Source organism: Rhinopithecus roxellana, chromosome 6, assembly GCF_007565055.1.
Source record: "Rhinopithecus roxellana isolate Shanxi Qingling chromosome 6, ASM756505v1, whole genome shotgun sequence".
NCBI classification, from domain to species: Eukaryota; Metazoa; Chordata; class Mammalia; order Primates; family Cercopithecidae; genus Rhinopithecus; species Rhinopithecus roxellana.
Window position 1 is genome coordinate 6,845,234 of NC_044554.1, and position 27,955 is coordinate 6,873,188.

A 27,955-nucleotide genomic window follows, 5' to 3' on the forward strand; every position below is an offset into this window, starting at 1 on the left:
AAGCTTATTTTTCTGATAATAATGAGATATTCTTAACCTGAAGATTATCCATATCTGAAAAACGTGTAGGAAAATTTCAGTAAGTCCACTGGGGATGTGTCTGATTTAAGAAGGCAGTTCTTAATATTGCTTTCAGATTTTTCCATGATCATCAAATTGATATTCAGATTATCTACACTTCATTGTGTCATTTGGAATCAATTCCATTTTTTAGAGGATATTCTTTATGGTATATTGAATTTCTTCAGAGTGGTGTTGTGTGCTGCTTGCCTTCATGACATCAGTGCTAAACAGAGTATCTGGCATGTAGTGAGAACATAGTTAGAGGTCAGTTAGTGGGAGGCGAAGAAGGAAAAATAAGAGCATTCCACATTAAAGTCATCACTGCCTCTTAGCTTACATAACAAATATAATCTGTACAGTTTGTCAGTCATATCCTCTGATGTGGCGTCTTTATTTTTGTCCATTTATTTAACTTATTGAACATCATATGCTGTCACTTTTAAGAACATCTCTCACTTAATTTTTAAGTTCCTTTAGGGAATGCACTGTATATACCGCTATATGTTCAAGATAGTCTTGTACAGTGCTTTTGCACTTAGTAGGCACCCAGTCAATGCTTTGGAGATCATTATGGTATCATGAAAAGACTGTGGATTATTGGCTCCAAACAAGTACGTTTGCAATCTGTCTCTTTCTTTTACCAGTTATTTGGGTCTTGGATTTATTATTTAATCTCTCAAAGCCTCAGTTTATTCATCTACTAAATGAGGAAATAATTACTTTCATGTTTATTATGAAGATTAGATAAGAAAATATATGTAAAATGCCTTTCCTTGACAGATAATATTTGCACAACACGTAAGCATTTAGTCAGTTTTCATTCCTTTCTTTTCTTTATTTCATCTGCATTGGAGAGCCAACAGGGTAAAAATAATTGATGCCTCATATTAGGGTTAGATTTGGCTGTGTCATGAAAAAATAAAAAGTAGAAGGTAAAACATGATGGAAATTTATTTCTTAAAGTATACAAGTTTAGAAACAGGAATTTCTGGGTTTGGTTGTGGTTTTATGGTGTGAAAAGGAATCTACAGCCTTATCTTTCTATACTGAACATGGCTTCCATCACCAAGAACACCTCTAAGTGCAGTATAGCTGCAAGAATTCTAGCCATCATATTTGCATTCCAGGCAGTAGGAAGGAGACAGGTTTCTCTCAGTTGATTCAAATACTTTAATGAACCTTTCTGGAAGTTCCACACAACACTTGGACTTACATTTTATTGGCAGAGCATAGGCACACCCCTGTATTTAGTTGAGTATGTCAGGTATTGGATGAATAACTGATGTCTGACACAAATATATTTTATTTTCCTGAGTTTGAATTTGTGCATATGTAATTTTGTCTCTTCTTTTCATGTAACATTATATATGGGATGGCAAATTGATTTCACCTCTTTCGGCATTCCAGTTTATTGGTGGTGGCTGCCTAGAGTGCAGTGTTGATAAGATTCCAGGGTCTCATCGATTAGCAGTGTTGGCCTTTGGTGGGAAAGACAGCAGGGGATATTTTAGTATGTTACAGCTGAGATCCTAGTTCAAAGCCTTCATTTTACAGATGAAGAAAATAAAACGTGATTTGACATGAAAACTTATTTTCTCCTCAGTGCTGGTTGCACTTGACTGTTTCCAAAACAGACAGTAGCCCAAGAACAACTCAAATAATTATCAGCTTCAGAAAAGCACGTGCTTTTCTTTAAGACAGTTTCTTTTTCTTCCTTTTTTTCCTCTTCAACTTTTATTTCAGGTTCTAGGGTACATGTGCGAGTTGTGCAGGTTTGTTACATAGGTAAATGTGTGCCATGGTGGTTTGTTGCACAGATCAACCTGTCACCCAGGTATTAAGCCTAGTATCCATAAGGGAGTTTCTTTTTCAAGTTTCTGTTTCTATCCTGGCCTAGCAATAATAAGATTCTCTGTAGCCCTGGTGTTTTTCTCTGTTCAACATGAAAGTGACTATTGATTTCACCAGGGAGAGTTGGGAGGTACCATCACCAATCCCTTGTTGTTGTTTGGCAGTTCATTGTCACTTTGGGTCGGTTAAATGGCCCAACACAGAGGACATTTGATTAATTGTTGCTGCTTTTCTTCTTTTACTTCTTCCTAGTCAGTGTTATGTTTGAAACACAAGTCTTTGCATCTTACCAAATTCGTATTGCATCATTAGAAAAAAAAGTCTCACTTTAGGTTCTTGATAGCCCTGTTAGCAGATCTTTCTCACCTAATTGTGTTCATGTAAGCAGGAAAAGTGCTAAACCTCACAGTGTTAGCATATGTCCACTTAGATATTTTGGTTTAGTGCCAAAGGCAGGATTTCAATCCTTCTATAAATAAAGGGAACCTTATTAGCCAGCTTCTCTCCTATTTGTGCCTGCAGGTTTCTATCTTTTTGGAAACCTTTCTTGGTTTTGTAAGATCATGCATCTGCTTACTCTGCAATCCTTAAAAGGTTAGAGTAGCAGATCTCAGATGGAACACAGTGGTTCTCACATGCAATTTCAACCCAAGGGGATATTTGGCATTGTCTGGAGACATTTTTGATTGTCACAACAGGAGATGGGAAGGAGAGATACTATAGGCATCTGGTAGGTAGAGGCTAGGAAAAGCTGCTAGATGTCCTACACAGCCCAGGACAGCCCCTATAACAAGGAAATATTCAGCCTAGTTGTCAATAGCCCCGAGTTTGATAAACCCTGATGTAGACAGTTCATTCAATAATTAATGCATTATTTGAAGATTAAAAATTTGAGTCAGTTAAATAAATCTTTAGGATGAATCTGTTTCTTCCCCTAATCAAAGAGATAGTTCAACTGTTAAGCACAGAGTAACTGGTAGGTGCATTTGTAGTCACAAATTAACTCAAGCTCTTGAAGTGTGAACCTGACTTTTTAATTTTATTGTAATAATACTTTCACAGAGATTTTTTAGCAGTTTGCCAAAGTACTGAATTACCAAGAGAAAAGAAAGTAATCATAACTTACTAAGTCCAGATGGGTCCTAGACCTGAAAGAATGGTGGGGATGGGAAGAGGAGTATTTTCAGTGCTGGAGTGTGCCGGATATGAGGGCCCATGTTAAATGTGCAAAGGGCAGAGTCAGGCAGGCTTATTACTAGCATGTATTCAAAGAACAAAAGTTCCAAGGCCATCATTACTCAAAAGACGCAACAATACATTGTTTAGTTTGCTGTGATTTGCATCTGTCTGCACATGATCCGGATCAGTGATTCTCAACCCTCATTGCCCATTAGAATCACCTGGGGAGCTTTTAAAACTACCGGTCTCTGGACCCCCCCCCCAGCCCCTAGAAATTCTAATTTAATTGTTCTGAGATAAGACCTGGGCATAAGTATCTTTTAAAAGCTCTCTTGGGGACTCTAAAGTGCAGCCAAGGTTGAGGACCACTGATCTAGATATACTGGATTCATTGCACGAGTAAAGGAGCTAATTTTTTCTCCTTAATTCTTAGTGAATGTCATGATTGATGCAGGGAACTTTGCACTGTTTGAGGTTAAGAGCGGATATCTCCTTAAGGTCTATTATTTTCATAAGGTTTTTACATCTGTTTCTGTAGCTCTGGCCTTTAGTAGTCATTCAGTTCTTCATAGTAGCTTGTGCTCTGTTACCCTTTTAAGTAAACATATGTTTTTCTTTTAAGTAAATCAGTAAATATGGTAGCAATTCTGACGGGGTGGAGGGGGGATGGGGATGCCTTGTGAGTTAGAGATGTATTTTTATGAACATATGATGCCACTTTTGCCACAGTTAAAAAAAAATTTGTTGGCCGGGCGCGGTGGCTCAAGCCTGTAATCCCAGCACTTTGGGAGGCCGAGACAGGCGGATCACGAGGTCAGGAGATCGAGACCATCCTGGCTAACACGGTGAAACCCCGTCTCTACTAAAAAATACAAAAAACTAGCCGGGCGAGGTGGCGGGCGCCTGTAGTCCCAGCTACTCGGGAGGCTGAGGCAGGAGAATGGCATAAACCCGGCAGGTGGAGCTTGCAGTGAGCTGAGAACCGGCCACTGCACTCCAGCCCGGGCGACAGAGCAAGACTCCGTCTCAAAAAAAAAAAAAAAAAAAAAAAAATTTGTTAAGGCACAAAGTAGAGCAACCTTTACAGAAAACAAGCCAAAATCGTTCTTCTTTCCTACAGTTAGAATATTTTTCTTTGGGAGTTATACCTGATATAAATGACGAATTGATGGGTGCTGACGAGTTGATGGGTGCAGCACACCAACATGGCACAAGTATGCATATGTAACAAACCTGCACGTTATGCACATATACCCTAGAACTTAAAGTATAATAAAAAAAATAAAATAAAAAATAAAATAAATAAATAAAAGAATATTTTTCTTCAGGAACCTGTGTTTAGTAATTATAGCCCACACATGCCTCAATGCTTAGGTCTACTTTTAAAAATGACTTACTTACTCTCCACTTTTACAAAAGAGATTCCCAGTGTACCTGTTGAGTATACAGTGATTATAGATGAATTTAGCTGAATTTTTTCTACCCTTTGCTTCTCAAGTAGTTCAAAATAAAAGTTTTAACTTTTAAGCATGAAAAAATTCTAATGATTTTATGTTGCGTTAACACTTGTAAATTTACATGACATTTTGGCTTCAAAATTTGGTCATTCAGTAGTTTTTGAACTCAAAGGCGTAAAAAGATAGCTAATGTAGACATGAGGTCATTTATACTTCAACAAAGGCTGTGGCTCTGTTACAATGAAATTGAAATCCCATGAACTATTTTTTTAATTGTCAAAGTGATCCAAAAGAGGTAGTTTTTTAAAATTAGTCTGTGCTATGAAAGTGATAATCTTCCACGTTCTTAGCACCTGTTCTATTAATACACAACCCTGGCCACATATTTTTTCCTGTACTCTTATCCTGAGTCAGTATTACTTGAAGTATGGTCCAAGAAATGGCTGGACCATGAACTGTTGGTCCAACTTTACAAATGACAAGTAAATGATTAGAAACCTTTATGGCATTTGACATTGCCATGGCATTTTTATTGTATTTCATGAAAGAATCAGTCTGCAGCGAGTCACAGGGAGAAACAACCTGGTCCCTCACTGCAAGCAGTTTGAGGAGCTCTAACCTAGATAGGTAAATTCTGCACCCTCCTTAACTCTCAGCTAAAGTGCCATTTTCCCAGGACACCTGCCCAGTCTCATGTCAAATTCCCACTTTTATACTCTCGTCATAATCTGGATCTTTAGGCCGGGCGCAGTAGCTCACACCTGTAATCCCAGCACTTGGGCAGGCTGAGGCAGGAGGATCGCTTGAGTCCAGGAGTTCAAGACCAGCCTGGGCAACATGGTGAAACCTTGTCTCTACAAAAAATATGAAAATTAGCTGGGTGTGGTAACACATGCCTATAGTCCCAGCTACTCTGTGGGCCGAGGTGGGAGGGTCTCTTGAGCCTGGGAGGTAGAGGCTACAGTGAGCTGAGATGATGCCACTGCAGTCCAGCCTAGGCAACAGAGAAAGATACTGCCTCAATAATAATAATAATAATAATAATAATAATAATAATAATAATAATCTGGGTCTTTGCTTCATTCGTCACAGTGCAGTTTTACATGTGTATGTGTGACAATTTTGTTAATGTCTGCTTCCCTTGGTAGATAGATGCTCTGTGAAGGTGTGAACTATTTCTGTTTTTGCTTCTCATTGTGTTCCCAGGGCTTGGTACCTAGCAGATACTTGAATGTATGTTGGATGAATGATCATCCCCATATTATCCTCCTTCCTCGACTTGTGGATGATTCTTTTTCTCCCTCAACATGTGGGAACTCACATCTTGTCTTGTTGCCCAAGTTGAGCCTGCACTGGCTGTATTGAGGAAGGGACTCAAGGTGGACACAGATGCTATTCTTAGCTTTAGACACCTTTCTGGCTTTCCTAGGTCTCTCCCTATAACTCCACAGCAGGTTAGAAACTATGATTTGCCACAGCCTGTCTCAGACAACTACCACAACTTTACAATTTAATATCACCTAAAAGAACTTTTAATTATGAGTAATGAGAAGTTATAACTTAGACATAATTTAGTCTGTTCTTTAAAAAGATGACTAATAATTTGTTCTCATCTTGGGAGTTGATAAGGGAGCAAAAGAATCCTTTGAACTTCCTGCTTCCTGAATCTACTCAGTGAGTTGTTATTTTCACATTAATGATTTTAAAAATTCTTCAAGCAAGGTTCCTTGATAATCTATAAACTTCACAGTTTCTTATTTTAGAAGTTGGAAGAAAATTTGAAATTTAACATCCAAAGTTAAATTGGATGTCTTCCGGACTATTTCTCTGTCTATAGTCCAAAAGACATAGAATGTATATTTTGCTGTGGATTTAGATACCAAATCCACAGCAAAATAAAAAGTATGGCATAGGACATGACAGTCACCCCATAGCTAACTAGTTTGTTGGGTCCTATTATTTCCTTCAGTCCATGCTGATCATGTTTTTGTTGGGGGGTGTCATTCAGATGGAACATCGACATCGGAAGAAGGACACCCCAGTGCAGGCCAGCAGTCACCACCTCTTTGTCCAGATGAAGAGCCTCATGTGTTCCAACCTGGGAGAGGAGCTGGAGGTCATCTTCTCACTCTTTGACAGTAAAGAGAACCGGCCAATCAGGTACCTGCACGTGGAGATAGGGTTTCAGTGTCTCCCCTATGTTAGAATGGTGCATATTTGTGCTTCGCAAGCTTTAAGATATATGATCTTGTATACTTTTTACTCTATCAGCCTCAATTTTCTCACCAGTAGAACTCTGAGTTTCTAAGCTCCCTGTTCTTTGGATGTTTCTGTGAGGGATGATGAATGCAGCATTCTTTGAAAAATTCAGAAGGGCTATAGAATCAGAATAATCGATATTAGATGGAAGTATGGCATGGATATCAAGTCTGTTATTTGTTTTAATTATTTTGTATTGGCAACATGAAGCAAATACAGATTCTCTGGAGAAGTTTGCTTATCACAGTCAGCATGCTGTATCTTTCAGATTTTCAGTAAACCATTCTGTTATTCTTATCCTATCTGGATCAAATGGTTTAAAGAGACAACTAAATACTTAGAAACCTTCCCATTAAAGTTTCAGAGCTGTGAGATGAAACCAATTTTCACATATTTCTTTTTCTTTCTCAGTTCTCTGAGTCTTACCTATTACAGTTCTCTTTTGGTTCTCTTTTCTCTTTTAGTATTTAGGAAAAGACATATAGTGTATCTTTTCGTTGTTACTCGGAAGTCTCAACTCTTATTAAAACTTTTTTGTCTAAAATTTTTAATATTTGTTTTAAAGTTAAGCACAAAACTTGCCATCTTTTAGATTAAAAATTTCACAGTTAAATTGAGAATTCGAATTGAATCACACAAATCACACATAATGACCCAACTGTACCATGCTTTAAAAAAATACTTTTCAATAAACAGTCACAATTTTAGGCAATACCGAGTCTCATATATACACACTCGCATATATATACACACACATATATACACACACGTATATGCATTCACATATATATACACACATGCGTGCGTGTACGCCCACACACACACATATAAGTGTGTATGTGTGTATGTGTGTGTATATATATATGTATCTTTTTTTTTTTTTTTTTTTTTTGAGATGAAGTCTTGCTCTGTTGCCCAGGCTAGAGTGCAATGGTGTGGTCTCAGCTCACTGCAACCTCTGCCTCCGGGGTTCAAGTGATTCTCCTGCCTCAGCCTCCTGAGTAGCTTGCCCAGCTAATTTTTGTATTTTTAGTAGAGACGGGTTTCACCATGTTGGCCAGGCTGGTCTCGAACTCCTGACCTCAGATGATCCACCCACTTCGGCCTCCCAAAGTGCTGGGATTACAGGCGTGAGCCACTGTGCCTGGCCTATTATTTTATACACAGAAAATAATCTTGGAGTAATTCTTTTCTGGTAAAGTAGTTTTCTTTTTCTAGGGAATATGTGTGAAGTTTTTTAAATGCAGTTACAATCATAAAATCTTTGTTGAATTAACTTATATCTTAGTCATTATCTACTAGTAAGTGTACTTTTTATTTCTTGACAGTGGACTATGACCATAGAATTTAGAAAGTGGTGTTTTTGTGCACCAGGGACAAAATTTATGAGGTGTGGAAATAGCAGTGGTAATACAGTTTTAAAATCTACTTTCTACACTATTAGAAGAAATGAATCAGTGTGTTAAAAGAACTTTGCCTCTTTACAAATCAGCACTACTAAAAAGGGAAGTAAAAGGCATAAAAAACTGATCCAAGTTACACTTTAGAAATGTGGAAGATTATTTAGAGATACTTGTTTATATGTTGAAGTGTGTCTGGTTTATGGGTAGTGTAGTTTACAAAATCTTTATAACATTGTCTGTATAATATGTGATCTCTTTAATATGCTTTATAAACTATATGGAATGTAAAAGGAAGAACTGAAGTTATTCTTTTGCTCATTTCTGTTAAAGTTTTTTTTGTTTGTTTGTTTTTGTTTTTGTTTGAGACAGAGTCTTTCTCTGTCACCCAGGCTGGAGCTCAGTGGCACATTCTCGGCCCACTGCAACCTCCACCTCCTGGGTTCAAGTGATTCTTGTGCCTCAGCCTCCTGAGTATCTGGGATTACAGACACCCGCCACCACGCCCAGCTAATTTTTGTATTTTTAGTAGAGACAGGGTTTCACCATATTGGCCGGGCTGGTCTTGAACTCCTGGCCTCAAGTGATCCCCCCACCTTGGCCTCCCAAAGTGCTGGGATTATAGGCATGAGCCACTGTGCCTGGTCAGCTGTTAAGCTAAAGTTTTTGTGGAATACAAACTCCCCTTTGCCACTAGTGCTCAAATTACATTATCATAGGATTGTAGTAATGTGGGATTAATATTAGCTTGTCTCTAAATGTCATCTCATTGTAAACATTTTCCAATTTTCTCAAACATTCTAAGTAGGTATTGATCTTCAGAGTGCCCCTTATTTTATTCCTATATCCTTAGCAAAAGTAAGATAATAACCCAGGTACAGGGTCTGCCAAAATGGTTCAAGCCAGGAGCTGTATAGTTTTTCTGGTCTGTGATGTGGCTGGGCTGCCATGCCTGCCTACTTTCCCTGGGTCTCTCCCTCCGCTTTTCCCTCTCTCACTTCTGCCTTCACCCTCCCCTTTTGTCACCCTCCTCCCCATCCCTTTTCCTCCTCCTCTCTCTACCCCCTCCACCACATAAACACACACACACACACACACTTACACACTCCTTCAATATCTCACCTGATCTGTAATGATCCTAGGAGAAATCAAGTCAATCCCTTCCTACTGCTTCTCCTTACTGCGTTTGGTTATCTGTGGCTCTCACCTCTCAAACTCACGATCACCATGAAGGTAATTGGCCAAAGAATAAGAATCACAGGCCGGGCGCGGTGGCTCAAGCCTGTAATCCCAGCACTTTGGGAGGCCAAGATGGGTGGATCATGAGGTCAGGAGATCGAGACCATCCTGGCTAACATGGTGAAACCCCGTCTCTACTAAAAACTACAAAAAACTAACCGGGCGAGGTGGCGGGTGCCTATAGTCCCAGCTACTTGGGAGGCTGAGGCAGGAGAATGGCATAAACCCGGGAGGTGGAGCTTGCAGTGAGCTGAGATCCGGCCACGACACTCCAGCCTGGGCGACAGAGCGAGACTCCGTCTCAAAAAAAAAAAGAAGAATAAGAATCACAATATATGCTTACTAGATGTTTGGAACAGCCTCAGATTTATCTTCTTGATGTTTCTGAGGTCTCAGGCCACACAGTGATTGTTTTCTTTTAGGAAGTGTTCAAAACCTTGTAATGAGTCAGTTTGGTTCAAACTGCTGGGAACACAGGGCAGTTCACCGTCCCTGCATGAAGAGGCCTTAGGATGCACAGATCTGAAGACTGGGCTTGACTCTTGTCTCTGCAGTTGATGGTGACTCTGCAACCCTGACCCCTTTACTTCCTTCTATTTTTTTTTCTTTCATCTTGGAACTGCTAACAGTTCTTGCTGCCTTCATCCCACCTGGCATAGGTAATGAGTATCAAATGTCTGCATCTTCTCAGAAAAAAGTACTGTGAATGTGAGATGTGATTTTAAGGCATTGTTATATTTCTTCTTATTTATGAGTGTTTTAAAATTTTGTATTTCTTTTAAACTTTTTATTTTAGAAAAATTTCCAACATACATAGAAGTAGACTATTGTAAGGAACCCTTATGTACCCTCCACCAGCTTCAACAACTATTAACAAAGTTTGATCTTGTTTTAACACATTCCTTTCCAATTTTTGTCTTTACCCTAGATTATTTTGAAGCAAATTTCTGACCTCATAATATTTTCAAATGTAAAAAAGGGAACTCTAAAGGAATTATCATCTAACAAATTAATATGCCTTTAACATCATCAAATATTCATTTGCCATTGGATTCAGATTTCCCCTATTGACTCATAAATATTGTTTTACAAATTGTTCAAAGTGATATCCAAATAAAGTCCATATGTTGCAGATAAGTCTTATACATAAATTTCAGCTCTAGCTTCCCTCTTCCTCTTAAATTCCTGGAACTTACTTGTCATTTGGTTTATTTCTTTTTGAGAGTTCAAAGTCTAATTGCAAACACTGAAAATCAGTGGACAAAAGATAGTATAGTTAAGTGAATGCTTGTGTTATTAACTAGGAGGGTTAGTGCTACAATTTACAAAAAGTAAAATGCCAGAGGAAAAGAAGTCATTATACGAAAAAGACACTTGCACACTCATGTTTTTAACAGCACAATTTGCAATTGTATTAGTATGGAACCAGCCCAAATGCCCATCAGTCAATGAGTGGATAAAGAAAATGTGACATACACACACACACACACACACACACACACACATATATATATGTGCGCCATGGAATACTACTCAACCATGTAAAGGAATTAAATAATGGCTTTCGCAGCAACCTGGATGGAATTGGAGACAATTATTCTAAGTGAAGAAACTCAGGAATGGAAAACCAAACATCGTATGTTCTCATTCATAAGTTGGAGTTAAGCTATAAGGATGCAAAGGCATAGGAATGACATGATAGACTTTGTGAACTCCAGGGAAAGGGTGGGAGGGGGTGAGGGATAAAAGACTACACATTGGGTACAGTGTACACTGCTCAGGTGAAGGGTACACCAAAATATCAGAAATCACCACTAAAGAACTTCTTCATGTAAAAAATTAAAAAAAATAAAAACCAGAAGGACAGAGAACTAGAGATGTGATAAAACATATGATAAGTGTTAATGATAGAATCTAGATAGTATGTATATATGTGTTCACTAGAAGTTTTTTTATTTCTTTATATTTAAAAGTTTTCATAATGCTAAAAATCTTAAAAAAAAAAAAAAGTAAAATGCAGTCTAAATGATCTTTGTGGCTTCAGTCTGGCCATTGATCACAGAATGTTACCTTGTCCAGGTACGGGTGGAGGGAACAACATGTGTAAAACCTGTAGAGGATGGATTAGGAAACAAGGTGTTTATTCCTCACATAAGACAGATAACTGGTTAGTACTTTGAAAAAAAAAAAAATATATCCTTTAAGAAGCAAACAGCCAGCATTTATTGAGCACTAACCATCTGCCATACTCTGTTCTAAGTGCTTTAAGTATATTATTAGCACCAATTTTATAGATGAGGAAGCCAAGGCACTGAGAGGCTAGAGAAGAAGACCAAGCTTCTGTAAGTGGCAAAAGGCTGAGCAGAGCTTCAGACCCCATGCTCTGGCCCAAAACCTGCCCTCTGAACCACAACACCAGCAGTCACATCAGAATCACTGCCTAAGTGCTTCAGTATTTGTCTGAAAGTTTCCATAGTTGAACAGGATTTTATTGGCCAGAATTGGAGCTTTAGAGACTGAAAGTCTTAATAATAAATTGTTATGAATTCTTGATAATGGTAATTCTGAAATTGATATAGGGCCTCAGAAATCGTCTGTGCTATAGAAGTTGGGTTTTAAAATTGAGTCCTTCTCAAAATACTTTAAGAATAGCAAAGTGGCTCCTCTAGCTACCCATGATGTGGAAAGGAAAGAAGGCCAAGAAGAAGAAGGTGTCCCAGACCCCTGCTGTCTTGAAGAAGAGGAGGTCAAGAAAGTGATACATCCCCTGTTTGAGAAAAGGCCTAAGAATGTTGTCATTAGACAGGACATCCAGCCCAAAAGGCACCTCCCTGGCTTTGTGAAATGGCCCCGCTATATCAGGTTGCTGTGCCAAAGAGCCATCCCCCATAAGTGGCTGAAAGTGCCTCCTGCAATTAACCAGTTCACTCAGGCCTTGGACCACCTAACAGCTACTCAGCTGCATAAGCTGGCCCACAGGTACAGACCAAAGACAAAGCAAGAGAAGAGGCTGTTGGCCCAGGCTGAGAAGAAAGCTGTGGCAAAGGGGATGTGCCCACTAGGAGACTACCTGTTCTTTGAGTAGGATTAACACTGTCACCACCTTGGTGGAGAACAAGAAGGCTCAACTGATGGCGACTGCAGATGACATGGATCCCATTGAGCTGACTGTCTTCCTGCCTGCCCTGTGTCATAAAATGAGGGTTCCTAACTGCGTTATCAAGGGGAAGGCAAGACTAAATGTCTAGTCCACAGGAAGACCTGCACCACTGTTGCTTCCACACAGGTTAGCTCAGAAGACAAAGGAGCTTTGGCTAAGCCAGTGGAAGCTATCAGGACCAATTACAATGACAGATATGATGACATCTACCATCACTGGGGAGGCAACATCCTGGGTCTAAAATCTTTGGTGCACATTCCCAAGCTGGAAAAGGCAAAGGCTAAAGAACCCACCACTAAACTGGGCTAAATGTGCACTGTTGAGTTTTTTGTACATAAAAATAATAATTCTTAAAAAAAAAAAAAAAAAGCAAAGTGGCATCAATTCTTTATGCTAGTGATCAAAATCTTAGATTAAGTACTTAGATGTGTCCAATACAAAATGAGCCAGCCTGTAAAAGTACTCCCTTTCTCGTTCATTCAGTAGAATTGTGAAGCACGTAGTATCTCCTCAGTACCAGCAAGAGTGCGTTTCCTGATAAGAACTTGTCAGTGAAGCTGGACCATATTTAGAAAGCCCACTAATTTTATCTCCAAACAATTACTGAATATCCCTGAAGGTGGCCCAGTATGTTAAGCCTGCAAAGTGTGTTTTGGACACCTCTCGCAGTGACTAAAGATTCAGGCCCATTCCAACGGCCTCCTGCTCAAACACACCTACTCCAGGCCTCTTTTCCAGTTTACCTTCCTCACTTGTTTATGTCACATCACCAGCCCAGAGTCTCCTGAAGGCACAGCCACATTGGAGCAGCAAAAATCACATACTTTTATTTGAGATGTATACAGTCTTGACACAATTTCTCTCTATAAAAGATAATTATTAGTTTTATAAAATGAGTTTTCCAGATTTTTACATGAGCCAATTGTTCTTAGAGCATATTTATCTGGTTGAAAGTTTATGATTTCCCCAGCCCTCAAGAGTATTGCTGGGAAAGGGAGGGAATCATTTCTCTGCAAATCATCTGTAATTTTATTACATTCATTTAACACTTATGTAATGCTTATTATATTCCAGGCACCATTCTGAGCTCTTTAAGAAATATTAATTTAATTAGCCCTTGTAACACTCTATAAGGTAGATACTACTAATATCCATGTTTTTATAGATGGGGAAACTGAGGCACAGAGAGTTTTTTTTTTTTTTTTAAATAACTTGCCCAAGGTCATACAGCTGATATGTGGTGGAGCTGGTATTCTAACATGGCAGTTTATGTAGGAATCTGTATTCTAAATCACTGCTCTTCACCCATACTCATCATGTACAATATCTGTAAGATTCTATATTTTTCATCAACCTATTTTTACTCACCATTGTGTAATAAGGGGTCTGTCGAGGGTTTGTGGTTTTAGGAAACTAGAGTAGGAGGGACTTGACCTCGTCAAGAATTGACAGGAAAGATCCAGTAGTGAGGGAGAGGGAAAATCACTGATCGCCCAAGGTCCCTTAGGAGGCATCAGGAAACAGATTTGAGTTTGCAGGTGGGGAGATTAGCCATGGGCCAGAGAAAGGAAGAGACAAAAGAATGCAGACGTGCATAAACTGAGGTGTAGGATTGGGCATATGAGTTTTTGTTACATAAAAGCAAACTACTTAGCATTATTTGTTACTGTGTCTCCTTTAGCTTGCATTTAAAATTGGCTTCTGTACTACGTGGTGATAGAGTCATGGTGTTTGTTCATGCTTTCCATAGGTTGTGCAGCTACGGATGTGTACATTAATTCTTATCTCTGCTGTTTTGGCATATGTCAATTAATCTACAACAGACAGTAAATTTTATGGACCAGTGAAAACAACGCTGTTTACTGGTTGACTACCTCCCTTATAACTTTCATTACTTTGTTTACTGATGTACTCTAAGCCTTCATTAGTTAAAGTTGTAAATTTGTCTTGGGACTAATCTATTAATGTATTGCATTCTCATCAGAGAATATATTTAATAGGACCTGAGTGCCGCCAGTTGGTACTCAGCTGGCATAGGGCTGCTCATGCATGCGAGCTGCTGGCGTGAGCTTTTATTTGAGAAAATAGCAGCAGGGTAATACTTCTGGAAAAAGTGTTATCCCGGTGATTAAATACAAAAAGTCTTATCCTAGTAATTAAGTACAGATGAGGTTTACTGTCTGCTTGTGACTTATTCACATACTTTTGTGAAGCTAGGTATTTTTCCTAACATCACGCCATTAAACTCTCCATTTTTCTTGAAATAGTTCCTTTCCATATAAATTTTATATTGGCTACAATTACCTTCTATTTCGTATATCATTCCATTCTATCATTTAAGGAAAGGAAAGTAATGAATGCAATTGGTGAGGTATAAATTTTTTTTAATATGGAAATATGGATTCATACTGAAGTCTGAAATACATCTGGATATCTCTTCATCCCCAGGACACATACCTGTCTGTCATCTTGTGCTGGAGTCAGATGGCAAGAGTTCAAGTCCTGGCTTTGTCATTTAGTAGCTACATCAGCTTTGGCAAGTTAATTCATGTCTCTCAGGGCTGTTAACTTGTCTGATAAGTAGAGATAATAATAGTGCTTTCCCTATGGGATTATTGGAGGATTAAATTTAGTGTAATACTTTCCACCTGATAATTGGTCAGTAAATCTTAGTTATTAGAATGATTGTTTTTAAAAAATAATACAGGAAATATACTTAACCAGAAATAATATGTGTTGGTTGCTCTTGAAGCCTTAAAGAAATATGTTCCAAGGAACTGGTTTTTTTTTTTTAGGTATATGGTATTATAGTTATGCAATATTTAGAGACCTACTAGTAAACAGGTAAAATGGAGTCAGAGGTATAAGATTTGCTTTAAAATACTTCAGCAATGGCAGAACAAAGAGAAAGAAAAAGCAAAAAGGAGAAAATATAAGAAAGTATGTGGAGAAAGTAAGACAAAATTTCTTGGTTATGAATTCCCTGTGATAGGTATATGAGCTCTTGGTTGAACTTCTAGCATACAGTATATATAGCTAATGAATTACCTGCTTAAAATTTATTAATGTTTTCTGTATGTAGGCCATGAAGCAATGAGAAAAGACATTTTTTTCCCCAATCTCTTTAAAGAACATTGGATTGGTTTAGTCACTAGCCCCATAGATGATGGTCTGAATTCCATTCTGCCTAGAACAATATACTCGTTATATGAACTGACAGTTATGTTTTTCATAATGTATTTAACAAAACTTAAGAGGAATGTTTTCCTAATGGACTAGGACATTCAGTGTTATATCATACATACATTATAATAATATTCCCCTTGAAGCATGAGCCTTGACTCAGACTTAAAATAGGCAGCTTTTAGAAGATTAATAAAGATTCTGTGAGAGAAAATACCTTGTATACTTAAATTCTTAAAGGATTTTTGCCTTACAGGCAAAATCAGTACCATCTTCCTAGAAATTCTGAATACATATAGGTTTATCCTCCCAAAGGTGAGGGAATTCCAGTTGTAAGAATGCACATCACCTCTACCCATTTGCTAGTTCATTCACTCACTATGAAAGTGTAGGAGGAGTAAGTGAAGTGTTGTATGCCAGCTGTATGAGGTCCTTTGAGCGTTTGTAGAGGTTTAAAGGTGAATCCTGAAGCAATGGCAGAAGCGATCCAGACACAAGTGAAGGAATCCACTTTGAAAAAGAGGAAGGGCGCTTCTTTTATTAATGTGCAAGATGAGGGAAGTGAAATGGGTGTAAAATGCTGAGATGGAATCAAGAGACTGGGTCTGTGGCCTTGATCTTTTTTAAGTAAAGGAGGAAACAAGACCAGCTGCCATTGGAGAGCAAAAGAGAGGACAGAGAGAGCTGAGGACTGAAAGTGAGTTGTAGGAGGAAGGTAAGCAGATGTGAAGCAAATGTGTGATAGGGATCCAGCAATGCAACCCCTGGGCATGCATCTAAAGAAATGAAACCAGTGTGTCCAAGAGATACCTGCACTTCCATGTTGACTGCAGCACTATTGACAATAGCCAAGATGTGGAGTCTGCCTAAGTGTCCATCAACAGATGAATGGATAAAGAAAATGTGGTAGATATACACTTTGGAATACTATTCAGCCTTAAAAAGAAGGAAACTCTGTCATTTGGGACAACATGGATGTACCTGGAAGACATTATGTTAAGTGAAATAAGCCAGGCACAGAGAGACAAATAGTGCATGATCTCACTGACATGCAGAGTATAAAAAAAATTGAACTCATAGTAGTGGAGAGAAGAAAGGGAATTACTAGGGGTTAGGAGAGGGAATTTTGGAAAAAGAGGATACAAAATTTCAGTTAGATAGAAGGAATAAGTCCAAGAGAGCTATTGTACAACATGGTGGTTATGTTTAATAGCAATGTATTATATACTTGCACATTGCTGAGGGAGTAGATTTTAACTGTTTTCATCACCAAAAACAAACAAACAAACAAAAAAAAAATGTGAGGTAAATCATATGTTTTACCTCACGGTAGGTTAGCTTGATTTAGCCATTCTACAATGTATACGTATTTAAAAACAACATGTTTTATTTAGAATTGATAAATATATACAATTTTTATTTATCAGTTCTGGGTTTTTTTATTTTTTTATTTATTTTTTTAAAGACGGAGCCTCACTCTATTGCCCAAGCTGGAGTGCAGTGGTGTGATCTTGGCTCACTGCAACCTCTGCCTCCTGGGTTCAAGCGATTCTCCTGTCTTAGCCTCCAAGTAGCTGGGACTACAGGCATGTGGGACCACGCTCGGCTAATTTTTTGTAATTTTAGTAGAGATGGGATTTCACTGTGTTAGCCAGGATGGTCTCGATTTTCTGACCTCATGATCCTCCCACCTCGGCCTACCAAAGTGCTAGGATAACAGGTGTGAGCCACTGCACCCAGGCCGTTTATTTATCAATTCTAAATGAATAAATAAATAAATAAATGTTTAAAATATGTAAATAAGTGTGAAAAAGAAAAGTGTGATAGGGAGTAAGTGAGTGCTCATAGAATTGTTGAGTGCAATGAGGGCCACGCCAATGGGAGACATCTGAAATTGCTGGTGCATCCAGACTCCCAGGTTAGCTTTTGCTGGACGTGCTCAGCAAATAGGGATCAGAAGCAGGTGATAAGGTTGGAGACTGAAACATCATAGGTGGAAAAGAATGAGAAAATTGAGAATTTTGTGTCACAAGGAAAATCTAAGAAGTTACCATCATAGCTTCCAATGGGTGAGGCTGATACAATCTAATAGCCTTTTCCATTTTAAAAGGAAATGAAAGAACTGTGCTTCTTTAGAAAAGACTGAGTTGCTAGGAAAGTTTTTCAAGAGTTTACAGAAAGAATTGTTGGGGAGAATTGTTATTTGGCCCAGACAAGTAAAAAATGCTAATATTTTTGTGTATGTATGCTAGTACATAACACAGTTAAGACAGCAGATATGGCTTTTTAATTCCCTACACTATGCTAGTATTTCTCATTTCATACATCATTGAAAATTTATAGCACGATCACAGAAGTTCAGCATCTATATTGTTATATAAATTATGAGCATATATTGTTTTGAACATCAAAAATCATGGGCATAAATACCTTTTTGTAGTTTCATGTTATAAAATCAGCTCAAAAATGTGACGGCTCCAAAGCAGAGCAAAGCAGAGCAATAATGTAGGGAAAATGTCTGAGTGGCCAGACGTGCAGGGAGTACAACTTTGTTTGAGAACAAAAATAGATGGAGACGGCATTCAGAGACCCTCCTTGGATTGTGGCAATATCAACTATTCCATACGGCCCAGAGCATTTCCTGCCATGTCTAGACATGCTGGCACAGATTTCTCTGTGGGTGTCTGCCTGCCTGTCAGTGACCCGCAGCGACCTTCCCTCGGGCCCCCTGTTGAAAGGCACTCCTGCTTTCCACCCTCGCTCTTCTCCCTCATTTGATTGTTCCAGCAGGTACGTGAAATGTGGGATTGTTGTCACTTCAGAGTTAATCAGGTTTGTGGTTTACTCCCCCTTTGGTCACACTTCTGTGTCACATTAAAAAAAAAAAATCACAAATAATTGCTTTAGAGATGCTGTGATGTCAATAATGGGAGAGTTTTAAATATGCAATGAGCCAGGAGGAGGATCTAAATTAATACAAAACAAGCAAAGAAATGCTTTATTTATACTGAGAGCACCCAGAGTAGAACTGATTTACTTTTTTCTCTGTAGCATTTTAAGAGCCATACAATTCTAGTTGTTTTTGAAGTTGTAAATTACTTCATCGTTATAATGTGTTATTATAATAATAGGTGGCCAGAAATTCCAAGTTGCAGAAAACCAAAAACTCACAGAGTCAGTGAACTCAGAACTGACTTTCTCTTTCCCTTTCACTCTAAGCTCTGATTATTCAAGCTACTTGTCTCTTTTTACTTAAATAGTGCAGGATTTTAGAACGTGACCAGAAGGTCCTTTTACCCCTATTCCTGTGTTTTGAAAGTGATGATTGATGTTCTTTTCACTAGGATTTGGATCATCTCTGTCTTTCTTCCTTTGCCGTATGTCTGCTACCCATAAGGTATTCAGAATTATTTCGCTTTCCTGAGTTCCCTACAGGATAAGCTATGGTCACACATAACAACCCACCTCACAAGGACTTCTTTGGTATTCAATGCCATTTGTGTTGTAAGATGGTTCAACATTAACAAAGGAATTATTAATGATGCAGTTCTTGTTAGTTGCTTTTCCAAAGATAAGACTTTGCCCACTCATCATCTAGATGTTCTCAGCATCTTGTGAGAGTGCCTGACACAGGGTTGGGATTGATGCAGTTAGAGGAAGCTTACAAGTCTTACATTGTTGTTGAGGGAAAGCATTAAGAGATCATGCCATTATTATCTTAATTTTTGCTATCATCTTTCCACTATGGTGAGGATGTGCTTATTAAGAAGAGAGAGTGCCGGGCGCGGTGGCTCAAGCCTGTAATCCCAGCACTTTGGGAGGCTGAGACGGGCGGATCACAAGGTCAGGAGATCGAGACCATCCTGGCTAACACGGTGAAACTCTGTCTCTACTAAAAACTACAAAAAACTAGCCGGGCGAGGTGGCGGCGCCTGTAGTCCCAGCTACTCGGGAGGCTGAGGCAGGAGAATGGTGTGAACCCGGGAGGCGGAGCTTGCAGTGAGCTGAGATCCGGCCACTGCACTCCAGCCCGGGTGACAGAGCGAGACTCCGTCTCAAAAAAAAAAAAAAAAAAAAGAAAGAAAGAAAAGAGAGTACTCAAAGTGTTGAGTGCATCAAAAATGTTTATAGAGTTGTTTCATGTTACACTGTGCTAGTAAGAACTGTGCTCTCAGCCCTGTCTCTGGGGAAACGTCATTTGCAAACACTGTCATGCTTTAAAAGTACATAAAAATTGTCAGATAAATGTATAGCATCTTCCCCCAAGTATTTCCATGTAGACATTTTGGACTACAAGTTAAACAGAGACTGCATCTTTTTTTTTTTTTATTTCAGTTGAGCTTTATAAAGTTCATACTCTTCTTGTGGAATTGCTGATGTTCATTCTTTCATTCATTTATTTATTCAGCAAACAATTCTTGCTGTCCTTCTCAGGGCGAGACACTCATTTGGACATTGGGAACATATCATTGAGTAAAACAGGAATGAAAAATTCCTACCTTCACGCCATTTATTAATATGTTGTAGGACGATTTGACATTAACAAAGGAGTTATCAGTGATGCAGTCCTTGTTAATGCCTTTTCCAAAGATAAGACTTTGCCAGTAGACAGAACTTATAGTCTACTGATGTTCAAAATATTCCAGGAAGTATTTTTTCCAGGTTGTTTAGTTATATAGTATACCTCTAAGGTTTTTACTTGAAATGAACTTTGAGATTTCTAAAGTCTTCTGAACTTAGAGTCATGGCTATCTTTCTTAAATCAACAGTCAATCAAAATCATTTCCTTAATTGACCAGTTTCTGTATCATCCCTTTGTATGGTACCCAATATGCAATTTTTATTTTACAAAAGTATTTCACATTTCTTAACAGTCAATCAAAATCATTTCCTTATTTCACCAGTTTCTGTATCATCCCTTTATATGGTATCCAATATGCAATTTTTATTTCACAAATGTATTTCACATGTCTAAAGCAATGGTTCCTAACTTTTTCAGTACCAAAGATTTCTTTTTAAAAGTATATAAACGATAGACTTCAACAGAAAATAATGTACCTATTCTCATAAGCATTAACATTTTCCTATCAGTTAAGAAGCTCTGTAGCTCCCAGGTTAAAAAAGCACCTGATCTTCAAAAAATATAGTTGAATGAGTTATCTAATTAATAAATAGTATTTAATGATGCCTTAGATCATTTCCATTTTTTAAAGTTATAATGAATATAAAGAACCTATCAGTAAGCTGTTGTGTCCATCAGTAAAAGCTATTGGAAGACAAATTTGATTTTGGCTTGTAAACAAAAATGTATCTGAAACAGATCTCAAGTCAACTTAGTTTATTTTGCCAAAGTTAAGGATATGCACCTAGGAAACAGGTCTGTGCCTTTCTCCGAAGATGAGAATATTGAGACTTCAATATTTAAAGGGGAAACGCAGGCTGGAGGGGAAAGAGAAAGGTGGTCGCATTATTGAATCCACATGTTGCAAGAGAAAAGGAATAGGTAGGGGAATAGTCAATTATGTATTCATCTCATGCTCAGTAAATGAACACTTTACAGACAATAAGGTGAACATAGAGTAACTACTTGTGGAGATATTTAACCTGTTATCTGTAGCTCTCTGCTTAGGAGCAAAAGGAAAGGCAGCTTCTTGCATGACTCAGCTTTCAGCTTAATCTTTTTCCCTTTGGTAGAGTGAACTGGGGATCCCAAGTTTTTATTTTCTCTTCACAGATGTAATTTCATGAAAAAAAGAAAACCTCTTTAAGATAATAAATGCATGAATGATTTATTATACTTACTGTTTTTGCAGAGCTTGAATTACATGGATTTTTAGTACTTATTCTGGGTTTATTTATGACTTTTCTGCCTTTTTAAGAAACTGCGTGCTTCAACTCAGTACTTATAAAGAGCTCAGGTTTACTTTAACATTCCTTATTATAGATACCTTCCTAATGAAAAGATGTTAGAAAGGTCAGAATAATTTCTGAATATAAATCAGAGTGATTCTTTTCTCATGAAATGTCAAAATACAGTGTTTCCAATGATCAAATGATAGAAATTCCCAGAATGATAAGCAGAACGCATTCTCCCTACATACAGGCTTTCTCATTTCATGCTCCCTATTTCTGTTGACCAGATCCTATCTCTGCCTACTTTTGGTTACTTCTCTAAGGAACTCGTTTTTTAGTGAAATTCTTAATGAGTTCTCTAGAGAGAGATTCAAGCAAGTATTTTTCTCAGTTTAGTTATACAATAGACCTTTTTCTAAGGATTTTACTTGAAACGAACTTTGAGATTTCTAAGTTCTCAAGTCTTCTGAACTTAAAGTCATGGCTGTTTTTCTTAAATCGATAGTCAATCAAAATCATTTCTTTACTTCACCAATTGCTTAATCTGGTAATAGTACAGAAGATGTGAAACAGCAGCTGATCTGAACATTATTTATAATTTTAAAGAGTATTATATTCCTTTTCTTATTGAATTTTACCTTCCTAAAAACTCTTCCCTATAATTTTACCTTTCCTAAAAACAAAGGTATTTGTTTCAGATATCTTTATTTTTCTGCAAAGACAAATAGCACGAAGTGCTTTACAATCATCCTGACTAATAAGAAAGAATTGGCTTGTTTTTCAAAATTGGCAATGGAATTGGCTATAGCTTAAAAATGTGTCTCCTGTTGTATCATTCAACTAAACCCAAATTCTTTATGTGCTGACAAAGCCATCACATCATTTGGTTGCACAGTCCTCAACACTCAATTATTTGTAAGGTGAACATGGGCTTGAGCATTAATATTTTTAAAAGAAAACATCATCTATCTCCTCTTTAGGTAAACTCTGGAAACAGTTGTATCAGAAGTCTTCCTCTTTCCATTGCCCTTTAATCAGAAGAGCTCATGACTCTAACTTTGCTTTAGTTTTAAAATTAGAAGGTACATTAATAATCTTATCTGGGAAGACTTGCTTGAGAAGTTGCTTTCATTTATTGCCAAGGAAAAACTCTGTCATTTGTGTTGTCATGTGGTTGGGAGGAAGAGAGGAAAACTCTTTGACCCTAAGATACCAGGCGTACATTGCCTGTTTTCTGTTATACATGACTATCATAAAACACAGTCAGCAATTCTGATTAATTAAGACTAGGGCTGGGCCGGGCGCGGTGGCTCAAGCCTGTAATCCCAGCACTTTGGGAGGCCGAGACGGGGGAATCACGAGGTCAGGAGATCGAGACCATCCTGGCTAACACGGTGAAACCCCGTCTCTACTAAAAAATACAAAAAACTAGCCGGGCGAGGTGGCGGGCGCCTGTAGTCCCAGCTACTCGGGAGGCTGAGGCGGGAGAATGGCGTAAACCCGGGAGGCGGAGCTTGCAGTGAGCTGAGATCCGGCCGCTGCACCCCAGCCTGGGCGACAAAGAGAGACTCCGTCTCAAAAAAAAAAAAAAAAAAAAAAAAAAAAGACTAGGGCTTTTGGGTAAAAACAGTGGTCTTTTAACATAGCTGGGCTTTAAACAAACAGGAAGCTTTTGGTCCATCCTGACTCAGTCAATCAGGATCTCCAGGGTGGGGCCTGGGCTTTATACAGCTCACCAGGAGAATATTGTACACAATCAGGTTGGTGCAAGGGTCTTGTTTCGGTTCGAACCCTGAGAGCGCAAACAAACAACACAAGACAGTGTGGAGGAACACGCTGTACAGAGCGCCTGGGTGCAGACAGGCCGAGGCCTAAAATGGCGTCAGCCCCAAGTGAGGACGGAGCAGGGGTTTTATAGTCCTCTGTAAACAAGAAGTGTCCCAGTCTGACATGACAGCTACGTAGTACCCAGGGCGGTCTCCCGCTCCATCTTCAGGGGGTATGTGGGTATGTGTCTTCCGGCCAGCTCTCTTCCTGCTTCTGCTATCTTGCTGACTCACGCTGCTGGGCCTTGCACCTTGGGACTGGAGGAGAATCTTTCAGTTGGAAACCGCTGAATTAGAAGGTCCATGGGTCTCTTCTGTTTACCACTGATCATTCCCTGTACATAGGGCATCTATTCGAATGTTCTTCATCTCTGCCATCATGAGCACCAAAGCTCCGTAGTCCAGCGGCCACTGCAGAGCTGCCAGCACACCTTTCAGCTGCTTCACAAAGTATCTTGCCTGGACAGAGGTAGCACCAGTTTCTTGGAGGCATAAATACAGCAATTTATAGTACAGCCTGAGCTTTTTTGAATTGTCCTTTGCTACTCATTCTAGGAGAGAGCACAGTAACAGCTCTCTTCACAGTGTTAGGGAGGAAAGTAATTTTTTCTTTAACCCTCTTAAGTTCTTAGTTGGAATGGTCCTCTTTATCAAAAGACAAAAAGAGAAAAATAGAAGTTTACTAACATGTATATTTCATACATTCATGAGGTATATTAATACCTAGGGAATGAGAAATTCTCAAAGAGGTGGCTTTGAATTCCAGCTTATGTAGCATCTTCAAGAAAAAACAGTAAATTTTGGAGAAATGATAAGAGCCAAGAGGACTTGAAGTCTCTAGGGGAGGCAACTTCTAGGAAGGCAAATAACTGGCAGACAAAGGCTAGTTGGTAAAGAGTGTTGGTAGGGATACCTCTGGTGCCATCTCCAGGCCTGTAACGTTTAAAGTTGACATCAGTGGTTAACCTTTGTTCTCCCTGGTAGAAGAAGGGGCAGGTCCATGACCATGCCACCCTGAATGTGCCTGATCTTGTTTGATCTCAGAAACTAAGCAAGGCCAGGCCTGTTAGTACTTAGATGGTATAAGAGAGGCAGGATTCTTTTTGTTTTTGTAAATCTATGCATTGCCTTTAGGCAATTAGAGGGAAGGCAGAGAGCTTTCCAGTACCTGCTTCTTAATTGCCTTTAGCTCAACAATTCTTATGCCAAAGAGGCATGTTTTGGGGTGCCATATTTTGGTCTCCCACAGCAGATTGTTGGACGTATCTTACACTGTCAGGCAATCAGAAAACATTTGACAGGGCCGGGCTTGGTGGCTCACGCCAGTAATCCCAGCACTTTGGGAGGCTGAGGTGGGCTGATCACGAGGTCAGGAGATCGAGACCATCCTGGTTAACAAGTGAAAACTACTAAAAATATAAAAAATTAGCCGGGTGTGGTGGCAGGTGCCCGTAGTCCCAGCTACTTGGGAGGCTGAGGCAGGAGAATGGCATGAACCCAGGAGGCGGAGGTTGCAGTGAGCCAAGACTGCGCCACTGCACTCCAGCCTGGGCAACAGAGCGAGATTCCGTCTCAAAAAAAAAAAAAAGAAAGAAAACATTTGACAGAATGCAGGAGAAGCAGTGAAATAGAAACAATTCAGATCACCTTACATTTGTATTCTATTGCCTTTTAGGGAGAGGCTCTAGGGTCAGCACTGCACTGTGGAACCATCCTCTTAGCTCTTCTCATTATTTCTTCATCCATCTTACCACCCCTTAGCTTCTGGTGTGTCTCCCTTCACACCTACCCAGTGTAGAATGGGTGTTAATTATTATCCTCACACTCCTCACACAGCATAGTTAATTTTTTTTTTTTCTTTTTTTTAGACAAGGTCTCATTCTGTTATCCCAGCGCTGGAGTGCGATCTCAGCTTATTGCAGCCTCCACCTCCTGGGCTCAGGTGATCCTCCCATCTGAGTCTCCTGAGTACCTGGGATCACAGGCATGCACCACCCCACCTGGCTAATTTTTTTTATTTTTTGTAGAGACAAGGTTTCACCATGTTACCCAGGCTGATCTTGAACTCTGAGGCTCAAGTGATCTGCTCGTTTCTGCCTCCCAAAATGTTGAGATTTCAGGCACGAGTCACTGTGCCCAGATTAGCATAGTTCAATTTAAGACAAATGACTGCTTTTTCAAATATGTTACATGGGTTTTTTTTTGTTTTGTTTTGTGTTTTGTTTTTTAAATTGGTTTATATGAGTATAAGAAAAAAATGACAGTTGTTTTTCCAGTCAGTTTAATAGAACATGACGGTCTAAATGTTTTCTCTCTTACTATTGTTCTTCTCGGAGACCATAAATCTATTTCAATGATATTTAACTGTTGAAAATTAGTTTACAAGCGTTCTTTGTAATTTTTGTGGATTGATTAGCTTGCTAATCTTTCTCACAACATGTTTAACCGAAGATATTACCCAGTCATATATTTTTGGATAAAAGTACATGTTGTGTAACTTTTGTGTTCATTGAATCACTAAACAGTTTTACTTCTTATGTGAGGTGAACTATAAAAGTGATAAATATAAATCCATGCAGAAAAATATAACAATTTTTATGTGAGTCTATATGTATTTCATATAAAATATCAAAAGTTTTGATATTGGCCTCCCCAACTGAAGGGTTACTTCTACTGAGTGGCTTACAAGGAGGCACAGAGGACAGAAGCATCCTACTGAGAAACAGAAGAGAAGCCATCAGGACCTTCAGATCCCTACTGTGCCTCCTGTATTATTTGCATGACCAGGAAGAACATTTCTACCACACTATGCTGTGAAACACACTTGTTATAATTAGAGGTCTTTTTGAGTACATCAGAATATCAGTAGTTCAACTGAGCAGTTGGTCACAGGTATAATCTCTGTAAACACAGATATGTTGTGGCTTTTTTTGTTGTTGTTTGACTTCATGCAGTTTTGTTTGTGTATTTATTTATTTGGTTGATTTGTTTTTGTTGTTGTTGTTGTTTTGAGTTTTTTTCCCAGACAAGGACTTTGCTATCTTGCCCAGACTGGACTTGACCTCTAGGCTCAAATAATCCTCCTGCCTCAACCTCCTGAGTAGCTGGGACAACAGGAGTGTGACATTATGCTTGGCCATTTGTACTTATTATGTTTTAATTTTATTAAGAATATTCACACAAAAATCTCTTGGTTTATGTGACATAGTTAGTCTTGCTCTTCTTTGTCCATTTCTTTCTTTTTTTTGAGACATGGTCTTACCCTGTCACCCCATGGAAGTGCAGTGGTGTGATCATGGCTCACTGCAGCCTCAACCTCCCAGGCTCAAGCAGTCTTCCCACCTCAGCCTTCTGAGTAGCTGGGATTATTCAGCTACTGAGTGCCTGGGACTATAGGCACATGCCACATGCTCGGCTGATTTTCTTTCCTTCCTCCCTCCCTCCCTCCCTCCCTCCCTCCTTCCTTCCTGCCTGCCTCCTTCCTTCCTTCCTTCCTTCCTTCCTTCCTTCCTTCCTTCCTTCCTTCCTTCCTTCCTTCCTTCCTTCCTTCCTTCCTTCCTTCCTTCCTTCCTTCCTTCCTTCCTTTCTCTCTCTCTCTCTCTCTCTCTCTCTCTCTTTTTCTTTCTTTCTTTCTTTCTTTCTTTCTTTCTTTCTTCTTCCTTCCTTTTTTGCTTTCTTTGCTTTCTTTCCTTTCTTTCCTTTCTTTCTTTCATAGAGATGGGGTCTCACTATTTTGCCCCAAGTTGGTTTTGAACTCTTGGGGTCAAGTGATCCTCCCAACTCAGCCTCCCAAAGTGCTGAGATTACAGGTAGTGAGCCACCAGGTCATGCCTTCTTTGTCCATTTCTGAGGTGCTCTGTTCTTTCAAAGACAGGGTTGCATTGTAGTAGAAAGCCGAGACTCTCAAATCAGACTCTGGAATTTAATATCCTGGCTCCATTCTTGACTGACCACACAACTTTGGCCAACTTACTAATATCTCCTAGCTGCCACTTTGTCACTGGGGTGACAAATGGGCACGACAGTGGTTTCCATCTCCTACTGTGGTGAGGAGAATTAAGAAGAGCTATGTAAGGCATAAGTCATAGGGTCTGGCACAGAGTACACATTTTCCTTTATGATTTTTCCCAGGGATGCTTATTTATTTTCTTATTTCATTATCCTGATTTCATCAAATGATTGTTGGAAGAAGAAAGGTTATAAATAATAAATAATTGTGATTTATTATTCTTTATTTCCAAAGAAAGAATCATTTTTGATTTATAGTATCATGATTCATAATGATTCATACACAGAATTCAGGTGGACACTAAATTTCTCCTGCAGAGAGATTGCCTCTGGAAGATGTCAGTATATGGGGAAGTCAAATAATGAGTTTTCTCTGCTGCTAATAGTATCAACTCTCATTTCTCAGTGTTTCTAGAAATGTTCTATTTGCTTATTCATTCTTTAAGAAGAGGAAGACAGTATTCTCATTTGAAAACA

General features: G+C 38.9%; 1 protein-coding gene across 1 annotated transcript in view; it reads left to right on the forward strand.

Moving 5' to 3' along the window:
- Positions 1 to 27,955, forward strand: part of DOCK4 (dedicator of cytokinesis 4) — a 477,650-nt gene that overhangs the window by 221,748 nt on the left and 227,947 nt on the right. The window contains 1 exon segment of the mRNA XM_010382455.2: positions 6,559 to 6,710. Within this exon segment, the coding sequence (XP_010380757.1) occupies positions 6,559 to 6,710 (152 nt within the window).